We start from the raw sequence: 17,484 nt of genomic DNA, 5'->3' as shown, positions 1-17,484 counted from the left end.
GTTCTTTGATTGAAATTGATGCCCGTATAAAAGTAATTTATATCGATTTTTCTCATATAAAATCCTTAAGAATGTTCCCTAACTATCGATCCCTGCATAATTATAAGAACAACTTAGAACGAAGCTCAGATGTTAATAGCAATTAACATTTCAATTCTATTCTTAGCACTAAAATATGTTAAGTATTGTTGTTTAGGTTAGAACCCCAAAACTACTTTCCAGTTAGATTTAAGATTTTCAATTTGTCACAGAAATTTAGAAGTAAAACAACAATACCAATAATCAATCAAGAACAAAATATTATATCACATTAAATATCACCTCAATACATAAGAGTTCGAGCATATTACTGATGGCATTTTCATGAAGTTCTTCTTGAATCAATGTAGAGTATGGGGCGGAAGCAATGAATGAGAGTGAGCAAGATCCTCCTAAGAGTGGTGTTGATCTTGTAGGTGCATGATAGGTATGGGTATTGAGTGGTTCGGCCAGCTCAAGGGAGAAGATGAAGGAATTGAAGTTTAGAGCCTAGGATTCTAGGGAGAAGCAAAGTTGAGCACAAATGGGCAGTATAACTTTACTCACAATAAACTTGAAAATACAAGGTGTAGGCTCCTCCTTTTATAGGCTAAGGAGGACCATAATGCAACCCTAATGCTAGCCAAATGAAATGTAAATGTGAAGCACATGGGTGCACATGGCACATGGGTGCACATGGCACATGGGTGCACATGGGGAGGGGTGTGTCTAGTTTTTATGCTCACCCCCTCCATGGTCTTTCTAGAATGTTTCACACAAATATGCTTTCTACACTACTCTAATTACTAAGCACCCCTAATGGGCCTTTATGTAACAATTACAAAGGTCTTCTCTTCCCAAAACCGTAGCTTTGACCCATGTGTATGTGAAGCTAGACGGTCTAGAAGGAATCCTCATCATGGCCTAGACGCTCCTTATGTAGCCGCTCCTCATCATGGCCTAGACGCTCCTCTTCATGGGCTAGACGCTCCTTTTTGAGTCTAGACGCTCCTCATTATAGGCTAGACCGTCTAGTCTTGGAGGCTTGGCTTTCATCGTGTGGTGAGCTTGGGCCCTCCTCCATCAATTACTCTCAATCCCAAAGGGTAGAATTAGTCAAGCATACTTCTAGCACCTTCCATTCTCTTAATTGGGTTACAATTCACTCAATGATGTTTTCCTCTCAATCTTGCACCCTAAGGTTGAGCCTTTAGCACCCTATTTAACCTAATTTTTTAGGGTTAGGTCGCTTCTTGTGTCGCACTAATGGGCTAAATGATAAAACATAAAAAATGCCCAATCTATCTAACGCATTCTTGCTTGAGCGAGAAAGGAGTTGATTTCCAAAAACTGTCCTGGAGCATTCTTGCTTGAGCGAGAATCTCCTATCGCAAAATTGGTTTTTTCGACACTTTTCTCCATTTTGAGACCTTTCAGCTTTCTCTTTTTAGCTCAAATCATTCCTCTTTAATCCAAATCTCCAATCTTTCCTAGAAACTTGCAATTAATACCAAATTTGAGAATAAAATGCTCTTATTCAAATAAAGATCATAAAAAATGTAAAAAGGTATAAATCCATAAGTTAGGGATTATTTTATATGTAAATTAGCAATAAATTTTCATAAGTGCCTATATTTTAATATGAAATATTACTAAAATTAAGCACTTATCAGAGTCTTGAAGGGATGTACTCGGTGGCTATAAGACTATTATCCAACTTCTCCTTAATGAAATTTCGGTCTATTTCTACGTGCTTTGTTCGGTCATGTTGAACTAGATTGTGTGCAATATTGATGACATACTTATTATAACACGTCAAACCCATAGGAGTTTCATATTTTATTTTGAGGTCATCTAGTATGATCTTCATCCATAATAGTTCACAAAACCCTTCAGCCATGACTCTCAATTCTGCTTTTGCACTTGATCTTGCAATTATATTTTGTTTCTTGCTCCTCCATGTCACCAAATTTCCACCCAGGAACATGCAATAGCCTGTGGTGGATTTCCTATCAACAATTGATCTTGCATAGTCAACATCAATATATATTTTGATGGATAAGGCTTTTAAGTACTGAATAATTCTATTTACTGCTTGTAAGTGTCTTTCTCTTGGATCATGCATGAATTGGCTTACCACACTAACTCCATAAGGTATGTTTGGCCTAGTCTGTGATAGATAAATGATTTTTCCCACAAGTCTTTAATATTGTGTCTTCTCCACCTTTGGATTTTCCTCATCATTCCCAATCCTGTGATTTTGATATATTGACACTTTAATGGTCTTACTACCCAACAGTCTCTTTGAGGAGATCAATAATGCATTTCTTTTGAGAAATAAAGAAGCCCTATCTAGAGTAAGCAACCTTTATCCTAAGGAAGTACTTCAACTTCCCAAGATCCTTCATCTCAAATTGAGCTACTAGTCTCTCCCTCAAAGTTTGTTTTTCAATGTCATCATCACCAGTAATAATCATATCATCTGCATAGACCAAAAGTAGAGTGCCTTTACCATTTTGAGAATGTTCTTATAAACAAAGTATTGTGACCTTGGCTTTAGGTACCCCAAAGATACCATAGCTTGAGTAAATCCTCAAACCAAGCACGAGGTGATTGTTTAAGACCATATAGGGTCTTCTTAAGCATGCACACCTTATTCCCTTCATTAATAACACCATAACCAAGTGGAATCTCCATGTATACTTTTTCCTCCAAACTTCCATGCAAGAAGGCATTTTTAACATCAAATTGATGCATCTCCCAACCAAAGTGCGCTGTCAGGGAGAGAATAATCCCGACTGTGTTCATTTTTGCCACTGGAGCAAAGTGTCCTCATAATTGATTCCATAGGTTTGAGTATACTCTTTTGCAACTAACCTTGCCTTATACCCATCCAGTGTGCCATCAGACTCATACTTAACTATGTCTATCCACCTACAACCCACTGCCTTCTTATCTTTTGGTCTCTCTATCAAAACTCATGCACCATATAAAGTCCAACGTCAAACCGAATATAATAAGTCAAATACACTTTCCTTTATCGCAACCCAAGAGCAAAACCATCAACCCAAACCTTCCAGATAGAAAAAACTAAGAAACCTGCAAAACACACCACAACTTCCAAACTTGGACAAAAACATTAACCATGGAGCACCAGAAATCAATCTTTCAAATACATCATACAACATTGAGGTTCCAAACACCAGTCTAAGTAAGAGAAATCAACCAATATTTTCTTTACCGTGACCCAAAACCCAGTCTTCCTTTGTAACACCATAAAAACCTCCACTAAATCTACGCTCCCATTCTAAAAAATAACCATATTCTTGTGGTTCCAAATTTCACTTACAATACCTACCCAAATGCCCCCTCCCAGCACCTAATAATAACATGTTTCAAACCTATAGGTTTAAACATCTTAAAGTGCATTTGTGTATCACAATGTAGAGCCAAAGAAGATCTCAACCACTCAAGACACATTTCCCAAATTCTCCAAGAGACCCTACACTCAAAAAATAGATGCCTACTTTAGAGCATGACTAACTATTTGAATTGGAGATTTTAATAGAATATACAATTTTGAGATGTCTTTCCAATCTCCCTGACCACATTTGTTAAGTCCAATAAGAAATAACTTGTAATAAAAGAGCTTACAAATATTTTAATTATATTTCTATAAAACACAACCTTATATTATATGTAACACGATGTACAAAATTCATAGAATAGAAGTAGAAGAAATAAGATACTAGAGTTTTATTGAAATGTACCTATGTTCATATTATGTCCATCACTTGTATCGTTTGCAATGTGACTTTGATACAAGAAGTGTTGGGTGATTTGAGTAGTTAGGCGTTTGAACATGATCAAATAAAGTGTTGGTGATATGGCAGAAACATGAGTGCTAAAAAGAACAATGGGAACAAAAACAAAAGGAGAGAGAGGTTGAGAGGTAAAGCTAAAGTGAGGGGCAAGACCTTGATCACTAACAACATTATTGAATAATATGTCTTGATAAGGTGAAACATTAGAACAAATAAACTGAGTGATGGAGGTAGGAAACTCAGGAACAAGACTTTGAAAATTGTCTTTTAAATAATGTGGATTGATAAGGTGAAACATCTAAGGTAGACGTCATACTTGTCCCAACACAAACCTATATAAAAAAAATTGAGAATTAAAGTAATTAAAATCATTAATTTAGTCATACAAACACATTTAATTAAATATTATAAATTGGAAATTAATTTAAATATGTTAATTATTTATTAATGTTTTAAAAATTAATATTCACGGTTAAGTGCATTATTAAAATTTAAATTTTTCACATGATTATTTTTAAAAATATTATATAAAAAAAATTCAAAACCCAAAATATAAAGGAGAAATTATGAATATGAAAAAGCCTTATTAATAGAAAGCAATTTCATGACATCTATACTCGTAATCTATAATGAGTAAATTCTCCAATGTCTTTCATTCGTCTAAGCTTGAATCTTTATTCCACTTATTACTTAAACATAATATCTGATTGATTTTATCATTTGACATAATAATGTTATCATTATTTTGATTAGCCGTTATTTTTCTTTCTTCTTATCACTTAAACTCAATACTATTTTTTGTTTTCATCACACCTTTCTTCTATTTATAAGAAGTAAAAAGGATTTGGTGGAGTAAAATATAAGCTATTTATTTAAATTCAAATTGTAAATACTTTATTTATCTTAAATTTTGAAATTTATTCAAATTTAAATTTTAGTTACTTTATTTATTTTTAAATTTTAAATGACGCATAATATAATAATAATAATAAATTTTGAATGGTATTATTTTTAATCAGAAAAAATACTATAACTTTAACATCCATAACCAGTATTTAAAATGTGGATTAATATTATAATTAATATTGAAAGATAAATATTATTCAAAAATAAGCATCCCGAAAAAACACTGTTCCTCAAATATTTGAATAAAAAAAACTAGAAGAATTCATGGAAAAAATTGTATTATTACTACTTGAGAATATATTATAAATGTTATAATAATATCTATTTTTAAAAAAAATTGAATTGTCCAATGACGTATTTTCTTCAATTATTTTAGGAAGAACTGATTGATAAATGAAGAGTGGAAAAAATAACCATCTAAACTTTAAATAATTTTCAAAAAGAAAATTATGATTTTTTTTAACTAATAATCACTATATTAATTCATAATAATAAAGAAAACATCAATAAATAACTAATAATACTTATCTATGAAGAGTAAATGTTTTATAACTTACTTTTGTATTATGACTTTGTGTTCAATTTTTTTTTATGTGACTAACATAATTAAATGATAACTTTTTTTTATACCATAAGAGCTGTCAGTGAATATTTTGTAACGATAGAATATTTTTTTAACAAAGAATAAAATAATTAAATTAAAATAAATCACTTTAACAGTATCTCAACTCTTATAAAAAAACTTTCAACTTCTTATTTTCCTATCTAACTAACAACCACAAATCACATCAATAATACATAAAATTGCTCCTTACACTATAATACAACAATTTTTATAATAGTCAAAAGTGTAATGATAAAATACTTTTATTATATTGAAGAGACAAACTAATTTATTAATAAAACTTAGCTTCATTTTCAGATTAATTAAGGTTGCACAAATCCAACAAATCATATAGAAACCTACATTACACAAAATATTTGATTCTCAATTAAAAACATTATAATTATTTGTAAATAAAACAGGTTAAAAAATGTGCTTGCATGTTATATAATATTATTTTCATATAATAATTATACTTTGTGAATGTTAATATGTTATAGTAACATTTTTCAACAAAATAAATTTAGTAAAGTTTTTATCATGATATATTTTGTTTTTAAATTTATATGAAAGTGGTAGAATTTGTATATAAGTCTTTAATTTTTTTAAGACAAAACCGTGATGCATCATCTATTTCTAAGACGGACAATACTTAGGATGTGGTGATAAATCCTAGTGATGTTATTTCTCGGATTTGAGGTCTACAGACGTTGTATGTGGGAACGAAAATGTGTTCCAAACCCCTCGGTCAAGGGGAATCCATTCCCTTTAGATCTTGAATAGAGGGCTTGTTTCGGTATCCCAATATAGTTTCACATCGTTCAAAAGTCGAGACTAAAGGTAGTTTAGTTTGTATACTTATTCCTCTCTCAACTCAATAAAACGCCTTTTAAAGATAAAATCGTAACAGAACACTAATCTCCAAAATGAACAATACACCCTAATAATATTATCTCTCGAACTTAAAGTTCCATAAAATATTATCTTCAATTTGATCTTCAATATGCTTCTCAACTGGTTTTATGTTCAGATATTGTGATAATATTGTAGAGTAGGAAATTTAGAATTATATTATTATGAGTTATCTAGAATTATATTTTAAATTCCATAATTAAAGTATAATTTTAATTTGATAATAAGATTTCTTCATCAGTTACCAGGAAGATAAAAAGAGATGTTTTTTTCTCTGGAAATTATTCTACGCTACTTTTCTTCTTTTAACATTTGTTTTTAACTAGCAATATATGTGCTAATTTTTTTAAGGTTCTCTTTTTTCTTTGTAAGTTTAGTTATTTAGGAATACTTACTTTTAATTAAAATATCATACTTAAACATGTCTATAAGTAATATATTAGAAAGTGACTGCAAAACCTCAACATAATGGACCCTTAACATAACTTCTATTTGAAATCTACAAACCCAAGCAACAAGTTGAACACATAACAAAATTCATCAGATATGAGAAGCCAAAAGTTTCACTAACATCAAAAAGGGAAAAAAGGTTTGGAAAATATGTAGCATCCATACATTATGAACACAACAGAAAATAATGTGTTCTTCATGACCTTGGAATTGCAGAAAGTGGGAGACCCTTGTCAATGTGTAGTGTAAACATAACCTTATAAGTCACATTTTGTGTTTTATTTGCAAGTTTGAACTTGAAGAAATGGAGAAGAGTCATTGCTACTATTTTCATCTGTCTGTAAGCAAAGTCTTTCCCTAAACAGATTCGTGGTCCAGCCTGCAATCACACATTCAATCAAACATGCATAATTATGTCTATAAAATCATAATATCATAAATTTGTTTATGCATTTCATACGAAGAAAACAAGTTAACTTAGAGGAGAATATGAAGGTACAAACATGGAATGCTATGAATTTGAATGGAGATTGAGATTGGAAAACCCCATTGTTGAGCCATCTTTCAGGACGAAATTCCTCAGCATCTTCACCCCAAATGGAACACATTCGACCCATACCATAGGCCAAATAGAAAACTCCATCACCCCTTTTCAGTTTGTGCCCATCAGGAAGAACATCAGGTGCCTCTGCAGTCCTCCCATCCTTCAATTTCATCATCCCAAACAAAAAATCATCAAAATCAACATATATAACTAACTGATCATTGAAGTGAAAAAGCCAAGAGATTTTGTGTTGTAGCATAATGTATATTTACTACTATGTACTATGATACCAATAGAACATGAAACTAGTACTATAATAAAAGTTCTATAGAGCAAGAGATTATATGTTTGTGAGAAAATTTTATAGAAGGTACCGCAGGAACTGCAGGGTAAAGTCTCAAGGTTTCTGTCAATGCTGCATGAAGATAATGCATTTTTTCAAGGGTGTCATCTGTTATGTTGGCCACAAATGTATCTATGCTTTCTTCACTTTCATGGCTACAAGTAACATCTCTCACTTCTTGTACAATCTTTTCTTCTACAAGAGGGTTCTTGCATAGCATGTAGAAGAACCATGAAAGAGTGTTTGCACTTGTGTCTTTGCCAGCTATCATAAAGTTTAGAATTATGTCTCTCAAATACTGATCAGTCATGGTTTCTTTGTCCTTCTTGCTCTCAATCAAAAACCTTGATAGTATGTCCTCTTTAACATTCTGAATATCAAAGCAACCTTGGTGATAAGTACCTTAAAAATCTCATGTAGGATGATTTTACTTTGACTGGTTCAAAATGTAAGAACAAGATTGTACACGTGATTGAAAATTAAACTGTATCATCAATTCTAATGAAACAAAAACCATTTTGAGGGAAGAACATAAGAAGTGAATACTGATCTACTCACAGATTCTTGATGAATTTCCAATTGTGCTTTTCTGGTATTGATTACTCCATGCACAAAATCATCTATTATTTTGATGTTTCTCTTAAGGGTAGCTTCACAACCAATGTTAAAAAACCTCTTGAGCTTCCATAAAGGATCAACATAGCGCCAATAAATCAAAGCATTTGATTCATCAAAGGCCTTCATGAATTCACTTCCCTCTTTGCTTGATCCCTCCAAGCAGTTCAATTCTGCTCCAAACCCAACTTTGAATATGGAGTCCAAAGTGCATCTCATTAGCATGTCCTAGAAAAATAATAAACATTGCTTTCAATCGAGAGATTATATGATGTTAGTAACTGAAAACAAAAATTGATCAAATAAATCACAATTCCAACCGATATAAATAGCATATAGTTTAATATATATTTCTTTGGTTCACTTTCTTTATTCATAAAAGACTAAGCTCTGAAATACTTGGTTATATTCTAACAAAACTATGATCAAAATAAGATGAAGAAGACACATGAATGAGTTTATGCACTAACTTACTGATAAAACTCAATTCATTTACTTTCTAGCAAGTGTTAGTCAAAAGCATTTGTTCTCAAATGAACTAAATTGAAGCTCCTTAACAATATCAAAGCAAAAATTTCAATCCTTCTTCAATCACGAACTAGTTTCTAGGAAATTATAGCCACTCACTTGCATATCAAAGACTTGATCCTGATGGGAAAATTCCGAGATAATCCTGACCAATTTGGCAGCATTTCTTCTAAAAACAGAACAACTGAAATCTCTAAGAACCCTTGTGGAGAATTCATAGCTTGCAAGCTTCCTTTGCTGCCTCCACTTTTCATCATCAACAACAAAAATCCCCTCACCGAAAAGATCAGTCATAATATCCTGGTTATACTTGCCTTTGGAGTACTTATCAAAGTTGGTTTTTAGTATGTGTTCAATATTTCTCGGGTCTACAGTGTACAGCTCGCTTTGATCAGGAGCCAGTAGCCGAAAAGTTGGATGAGTTTTGGCCACTTCAGCATGGTAATCATGGAGTGTGTTGAAGTAGAAAAGCTGGTTAAACACTGTTCCTTTCACAGGAGCATAATCAGGGTCCCCAATGGATTTTCCCAGGATCATGGTCAACGTGAGGAAACAAAAAACTAGGAAGATACCCAGAACAGAAAAGGCTATGAAACTCAAAAGGGTATTCAAAACATCCATCTTTCTGTTTGTTGTTTCTCTTCAGATTGCAGGAGATACTTTTGTCTCAACCCTTCAGCTATGTTTGGTTCTTCTAATCCTTTCTAACACAATTTTTTGTTTGTTTGTTTATTTGACATTGTTTAACATTGATTTAGTCGTCAACCTTAACTATGGAGTGGTTGAGTCAGTAACCTCAACTATGGGTTACAATCGTCATTTACCAAAAGCTACTTTTTTCTAAAAGAGACCTTTTTAAGTTAGAAAAAAAAGAACACTACCATTTTTTTTTCTTCTTTAAACATTCTTAAAGTATTCAAATGAATTCATGACTAATGGTTCAGAATTTCTTTAGATTTTCATCTACAATATAGTGGAGTCTTGAGTTAGAATCTTATGATACTACCTCAATCTTCTTTTATAGTTTTTCTCATCAAAATGGTGCGATTTGACTTCCTGTTTATTAAAATAAAAAAATTATTATAAAATTATGTAAATTGTACATGGTTAACATCATTATAATTTTTTAACAAAAAATATTTTACCATAATACCGTTTTAACTTCGAATTTTATTGGTACTTAAATCGTTTTCGTTATCACGAGATAGGACTTTGTCAATCTCGTAGTAATTGTTTTTGTCCATTTTCATAATTACAAAATAAGATTACATTATTTTAATAAAAAAAACATCTTTTTATAACTAAACTAATAAAGTTTATTTATGTTTAAACTATTTTGGTCTTACTCTCACAAGATTATTATAATATAAGACACATTTCAAAATAAATGAATAATTTTTTATAATCTCAATATAATATATTCTTATTAAATATTTTCAGCATGTGTTTTATCAAAAAATAGTAAAAAAATTATAAATCGTTAATAGTGAAAATAATTTAATATATCGATATTTTTAATAAAAAAAGAATAAAATTATTATTTTTATTGGTATATGTAATTTAGAAATATTTTATATTAGGAATATTTTAAAAAAATTAATTAAAAGACCTAAGATTAAGATGACTTATGATTTCTTTTCAATTAAATTAACAATTGTTTTCGTCGGTTAACTTGTTCATCAGTTGACTCAAATGACAAGCTCTGTCCCTTCAAAAATTGGTTCTATCTCTTGTTGCTATAGAACGTAGTGTTAGAATGTATGACTTTAAACTAGAGGGGGAGTGAATGGTTTAAAGAGGGTTTTCGCAAACTTTTTAGTCTAGAATGAAATTCCTTAGAGAAACTTGATTCAGAATCCAGTTAGCCAAAAACACAAAGCAATTTAATACAACACCAGAAAAACAATCGATTGTTAACAATCGATTGTTTATACCAGTTGACAAATATACAAACTGAAATTAAAGAGTTTAAGGGAGAGAGAGATTGCACACACAGTTTATACTGGTTCACTCTTAAACCAAGAGCTACATCCAGTTTCCCAGAAACCACTGGGGAATCCACTAAGTAACCAAACCTAGATTACTTACACACACCACCAAAGAAGTGACCTTTGTCCCCTCAAGAAACACACTTCCTTTAGCTCAGCACATACACCACCAAGAATGTTGATCTTGACAACCTCAAGAGCACACAACACTTCTTAGCCTATCACACCAGAGTTTACACAAAGTACAGAAGGATTACACTTGTTACAAAATGAACTGAAATCAATACAAATGAAATCATACTCCACTCTCTCTTGATCAAAGCAAGCTCAAAGCAATCTTTAACTCTTGAAAGCAAAATCAGTGAAAAACTCAAATATGTTTTTCTATGATTAAATCTCTATTCTTGTTTGTTACAAAAGATGAACAAACTCTTTATAACTTTCAAAGAATGGTCAAAGCATTTAAAACAGGAGCGCATTCAGTTAGAAAATCATTTAAAGCTTAGTCAACACACAAAACAGTTTTCTGTTATGATTTGAAAACAAACAATCGGTTGAATGTGCGAATCAATCGATTGTTTTGGTTTGACGGCAAGTCAACCACCAAAAACAGTTTTCAACATTTTTCAAAACACCTAAGAGTAAAACAATCGGTTGTTTCGACAAAACAACAGGTTGTTTTTCACTTAGTTTGAAAAACACTTTCAATTCAAAAGGTTTGAAAATACTTTAGCTTTGGATTCAATCAAGAGTGGATTTACACAAAATAATCTACCCCAGATCCTATTCTAAAGCACCTCAGCAACAGCAAGCACATCCAGCCTTCCATCAAACTCAAAGGATTTGGATTCTTCAAAGCTTGAAAGCACTTGATTCAACACGTAGCTCCGTTGAAACAAAGGGGGTCCTACCTGTTGATTGCACTCTGACGATCAAGTGAGTAAGGGCTTAAAATTTAGGAAGTATTCAGTTCCAGTCTTAGAAATAACGTACCTTAACTTGGGGTCTCGAGCCTCTTCTATACCTTGCCTCTTGTAACAACTTTCTATCATGAGAATCTAATCTCAACTGAAAGCATACTCAATAGGAGAAAAATCATTCTGTTTAGGGGTGCCTTCTCTCAAGGTGCTACAACAGAAGATAATCTTATCTCCAAGGAGTGAAATAATAACATAATAACTACTTGGGCACCAACTCATGCGTCAACATCAGGGGTACATTTTGCTTACGTGAGCACCTGACTCATGGTGTTAAGTTATATTTCACTATACATACAACCTAGCTACTATGTGCCCTAAAACACAGGGGTTTAAAAGAAAACATTTACTTGACATAGACCCCAACGCACTAAGCGCACCCCTAGGTTCATAAATATCATTTGTTGACCACTTTGCCTTTACGTACAAAAGGTTACCTTCATCATACCAAAATGAGTTTACTTGTCCAACCAGGACCCAACCACATGACCCATTATACTGGCCCAACAACCGAGCTGACTTGTTTGTGCCATACACCGAGGTCCAACCACCGGGCACTAAGCTCTGAACGCTCTGGTACACTACAACAACCTTAAGGCTTCTTCTTCCTGCACCCCTACATTTTTCTTCCTGCACCCCCATAATTTTCTAAATCCCAAAACTGGCCTTAATCTTTTATTTGAAAAAAGGGCACCGTGGTTACCGAAAATCGAGATCTGGGAGTGTGCTACAGATTCATCAATCCAAAACTGAATCATTTTTTTCCGGATGAGGGGGTGTTCCAGAAGCAAATTTTGCATAAATTATTGATTTCCAGATTGCTGAATTCGGAAACCTAATTATGTTACGGATTGGTTGATCCAAAATGCTTTTTCTGAATTATGAATTTTTGAATCCATAATGCATATTTCTATTACGGATTGGTGGATCCGGAATGTTTTTTTTGAATGATGGATTTTTGAATGTGAAATGCATATTTTGAATTATGGATTGGTGGATCCGAAATTTTACCAGAAGTGCCAATCCGAAATTTTTCCACATTCCATAGTCCAGAATGCAAAAAAAATAAATACAGTTCAAGTGTATTTTAGGGTTTTTAAAAAATAAAAGGGACAATTTGGTCTTTGCATAACATTGTGGGGGTGCAGGAAGAAAAATGTAGGGGTGCAGGAAGAAACTCTCCAACCTTAAATATTAAAATGTTTGATTGAATAAAAATTATGCAATAACTTTAAAAACTATTATGTATATATTTTTTCTCTCTCTAACAAAATATTAAACGGTTCGGTTCGATGTTACGCGGCTTCGAACGAATTCAAATTTTCACAACACTCATCATATCAGAAAATGGGCGAAAACTCGAAACGACAATGGTCCCTCAGCGACTTCGAGATCGGAAAGCCTCTCGGAAAAGGCAAATTTGGCAGAGTATATGTCGCCAGAGAACTCAAGGTTTCAATTTCCTCAAAAAATTTCAAATCCCCAAAATGTTTTAGCCTTAAGAACTTGGAATTTTGAAATTCGACGAAAATCGCTGAACGGATTTGTTTAATTATTGTTATTTTTATTTGTTTGGCTTTTGCAGAGCAAATTTGTTGTTGCATTGAAGGTTATTTCGAAGGAACAACTAGAGAAGTACAGAATCCATCACCAACTGAGGAGGGAGATGGAGATTCAGTTCAGTCTGAAGCACCCCAACATCCTTCGTATGTATGGCTGGTTTCATGACTCTGAGAATGTCTTTTTGATTCTGGAATATGCTCACAATGGTGAGCTTTACAAGGAGCTTAGCAAAAAAGGGTATTTCAGTGAGCACCAAGCTGCCACGGTAAATCTTTCTTATATTCATTATGTCTCTGTATGCGATTTTTGAAGATTCATAGCACGTTTTGTTTGGCGTTTAGAGTCTCAGATTCATGTTATGAAAAAACTGGAAGCTAGCTTCAGCTCGAATATGGATCATGGATCGGGTTTGACTTCATCCGACGGGAAACCGACCATGTCGTTAGTGTATGTTTGTCTCAATGCTTGCAAAATCGATATTGAATGGAATTAATTTTTGAAGTTAAATCATCTGTGTTTGGTTGTTTTTATTCTAAAACAAAGTGTTTTGAAAAAAACTGTCCGTTACTGCAATTTTGGCTGCAACACCAAGATTTTGGGGATCTCTGTGATTGTAATTCGAGAGCAGCATTTTTTTGTAATTTCTTGCAATATCAAGGACTAAGACAAATCCGTGATCGCAAATTAAATCCTCATTCGTACGCCTGTAACTTTAATCCAAACTTATACTAGTTACTTAAAAATTCTTCACCGTCAGGCCAGATATGTGAATATTTACTAAAAATTATATTAACTGGTATTTTAATGTCATTTTGGATTGTTTATGGTGAATCCAAATTAAGTCTAATACATATTCACAAAACCAACTTGTAAAATGAGATTTACACTACTTATATATGAGATTTACACCACTTATATATTGTTGTGTTCCAACCTCTTTATTGTCTGTTTGATGCCTTGTATGCATGCTTGAATTAAACTTATTATACTTTTTACATTGAAATGTGTGCTATGGTGTGTTCAGGGGTGTTTAGTTTAAGAGATTATTTTCTGATTTCTTTATTGTTTTCATGTTTGTATGGAAACAGTGTCATTACTTTTATTCTACCTTCTTTCCTGTTGTTTATACAAACGTTTGAAAACATGAAATAAATTGACATAAGCTTGGTTTCTTGGCTTGGCTTTAACTAGAGTATTGACTTATGTTGTGTAGGTTGACTTGTCTAACTTTTGTATTTTACCTTGCTATTACGCCCTTCTTAATTCTAATGCCATTTAATTAACACTTGTCAATGCTTTGATCTGGTGGCCTTCTTTTTGGGGGTAGCATGACTGTGGCTTAGAGGCCGAATGATAAACATTTTCTTTTGTTCTAGGCATGGTGCTAGATCATTGGGTTTTGACTTTTGTGAAAAAAAAAGGAGAGCTGAAATAAGTCATAATTTTTTTTTATAAAATTAATGTTAGGCATCAAAATTAAACCTGACATCTCAATTGGATTGAAACTCCAGGTTTTAACTACCATATGACATTACATAAAAAAAATAACATAAAATAGAAAAAGAATATACAAACAAACATAGGAACTATGCCAAAACCTATGCTGAAAAACAAGAAACATCCAAAAATTATACAAAGCGAAACGTGGAGAGTTTAAAATTGATTAAATAACAGGAGAGATGGGATGGGAACAGAACTTATTGTATGGCTTCTGAACTTACTATAAAGTTATGATATGTTAGTGATTGTGTGGATTCTGAACTTATTGTATTGACATCCTGTGTAATATGGGAACTACAAAGAAATTGAGTGGAATGGATAACAATTCTTAGGAGGGTTTATGTTATATTCTATGCTTGTCCATATTTTTAAGCAAGTTTTTGGCATTTTTTGTATTATGTTTAATATGTTGACTCGTAACTTTCTTTCATTTGATAATTTTAGTATATTTTAAGCCTCACAAAGGCATTGGCATATTGTCACGAGAAGCATGTCATTCACAGGGATATCAAGCCCGAAAATTTGTTGCTTGATCATGAGGTATGCTTTCTTACCCTCTTTTTACATTCCTTTTGCACATGCTAGTAATGTGTTTTTTTCACTTGGCGTCAACTTACGGCCACACAACTCGAAGAAATTCAGTGACCTACACAATATTAAGCATACAACATTTTGCATTTCATTTCCCATCCCCTCCTCGGCCGGATTTTTTTGAAGAATTTAAGTCCCACCGTATTCACTGTCATTGTTTTCTTTCTTCATTCTCATTCCCTGCTGCCCGTCACCCTATTTAAAAAGAGATGAAAAAGAAGGAAAGAGAATGCTGCTTATTGTAAATATGTGATGAAAACCATTTGGCAACTGGTTGGAACCAATTATATTTGAGCTGTAGGGAACTTTAACAATTAATTTGATAATGGCTTGGTTTCAGGGTCGTCTTAAGATTGCAGACTTTGGTTGGTCAGTACAGTCTAGAAGCAAAAGGCATACCATGTGTGGAACCCTGGACTATTTAGCACCCGAAATGGTAGAAAACAAAGCTCATGATTATGCAGTTGATAACTGGACTCTAGGTATCCTTTGCTATGAATTCCTTTATGGTGCTCCCCCATTTGAGGCTGAGAGTCAAGTTGATACCTTCAAAAGGTGTGGAATTGCGAAAGACTTTTATACACTGTAGTTAAAATAAATGTCACTTTTCTATGTATATATAATGTTTTAGATTTGTGTAGGATAATGAAGGTTGACTTAAGTTTCCCCTCTACTCCTTATGTTTCTTCAGAAGCCAAACATCTTATTAGTCGGGTAAGTTCATATCTACATATATCCTTTTCAGAGAAGATCTGGTCCTTCTTCTTACTGTGATCTGTAAATTGATGCAGCTCTTGGTAAAAGACTCTGCACGAAGACTCTCACTTCAGAGGATAATGGAGCATCCTTGGATAATCAAGAATGCAAATCCTATAGGTGTCTGCAGCTAGCATAAAGTTTTAGTCAGTCATGCTTATCTGTGGAATATAGGGATTGGAGCTGAATTTTACATGTGTTATTGCAATGCGATGACATATCTTTGTGCTTCTTAGAGTTCTTAGAGTTGATGTCTATTATCAACTTGAACGACACTGTCCATCTCTATGGGGATTTGGAAGGTTAGGAATTCACCGTTGCATCCATCTATAATGTGCAGAATTGTAGGTAGTTTTAAGAATTCACCGGTGTGGTGACAATAGTGTATACAGAATGAGATTTGTTCCATGAGTTTCAAAATTAGTACATATACATCATGCAATAGCACATAGCATTTTATGCGGTTGAAAAGGTATAAAGTCGTGTAAGATTGGCAAAAATGAGTAATATTATGTATTTCAAAACCCTTTTTAATTATAACATTTAAAATTAAGAAAAAAATGTTTTTATGGAGGAAATTTCTATTATTTTCTCATTTCCTCCTCTAACTCTTTCATCTTCCTCTTCTCTCTTGGTAAAGTCTTGTCTTGTTCTTCGATTTTCACTAAATCTTTCTTTCTAGTGTACCACGATGGCGAAGAATCCACAATACAAGATGACAAACCAAATTTGTCTCCAATGTAACTAGAAATGGATTAACTAATGCAAGGTAATTATAGTTTTTTAATAGAAGAATCAAACTTTATGCCCCAACAATTTTATCTTCATAATTCTCTGTAGGGCCTTTCTTTAAGGAAGACTTCCTTCAAGTAACATAAAAGAAAAATACAAATATTCATCATACTTTTTTTTAAAATTTTTATAAAAGCTTTCATGGTAGACATTACTATGCAACTTGACATTTAAACTAGACTGACACTTCAAGTAACAATAATTATTTGCCATCACATGAAAAAAATATTATTAAAAAAAATACAAAAAACAATGGGAAGACTAGACCAAAATTCATATGTTAACAAAAACGATACGTAGGTAGACTATATCTATTCATAAAGAATTTTAGGAACAGACTAGATGAAAGCCTATCATACCAATAAAATGAAATATTCCTCTTACTTGATTGAATGGAAATATTCACATATAAACAGGAAGTATTTGGGCAAATTCTTCATGTGACATACCAATTTGAACTTACATTCTATCACCTTTCAAATTTTCCAAAATTATCCTCTATTCCAAATTTAAAAATCCATAATTAAAAAAATACAATTTGAAAATTAAAATCTCATTCTTGACAAGTAAATC

General features: G+C 32.6%; 2 protein-coding genes across 3 annotated transcripts; one reads left to right on the top strand and one right to left on the bottom strand.

Moving 5' to 3' along the window:
- Positions 1-6,724: 6,724 nt before the first annotated feature.
- LOC137819347 (cytochrome P450 704C1) lies at positions 6,725-9,489 on the bottom strand. Its single transcript, XM_068623157.2, has 5 exons — positions 8,844-9,489; positions 8,160-8,444; positions 7,633-7,971; positions 7,218-7,418; positions 6,725-7,093 (listed from the first exon to the last, which is right to left on the bottom strand). The coding sequence occupies exons 1-5, from the start codon at positions 9,363-9,365 to the stop codon at positions 6,911-6,913; spliced, it is 1,530 nt and encodes a 509-aa protein (XP_068479258.1). The 5' UTR covers positions 9,366-9,489; the 3' UTR covers positions 6,725-6,910.
- A 3,503-nt stretch (positions 9,490-12,992) lies between these two features.
- LOC137819507 (serine/threonine-protein kinase Aurora-3) lies at positions 12,993-16,598 on the top strand. Of its 2 annotated transcripts, none has more exons than XM_068623382.2 (6): positions 12,993-13,161; positions 13,295-13,537; positions 15,217-15,312; positions 15,704-15,918; positions 16,005-16,077; positions 16,155-16,598. In XM_068623382.2, exons 1-6 carry the CDS (start codon positions 13,057-13,059, stop codon positions 16,251-16,253), a joined length of 831 nt encoding a protein of 276 aa, XP_068479483.1. In that variant the 5' UTR covers positions 12,993-13,056; the 3' UTR covers positions 16,254-16,598. The 2 variants fall into 2 exon arrangements, 1 of the variants encoding a protein (XP_068479483.1); XR_011082329.2 differs by having other exon boundaries at positions 12,996-13,161; positions 15,995-16,077.
- Positions 16,599-17,484: the final 886 nt, after the last annotated feature.

Source organism: Phaseolus vulgaris, chromosome 10, assembly GCF_051622355.1.
Source record: "Phaseolus vulgaris cultivar YP4 chromosome 10, ASM5162235v1, whole genome shotgun sequence".
Taxonomy (NCBI): Eukaryota; Viridiplantae; Streptophyta; class Magnoliopsida; order Fabales; family Fabaceae; genus Phaseolus; species Phaseolus vulgaris.
Note: the sequence above shows the minus strand (reverse complement) of the source record. Positions and strands in the feature narration are given on the sequence as shown.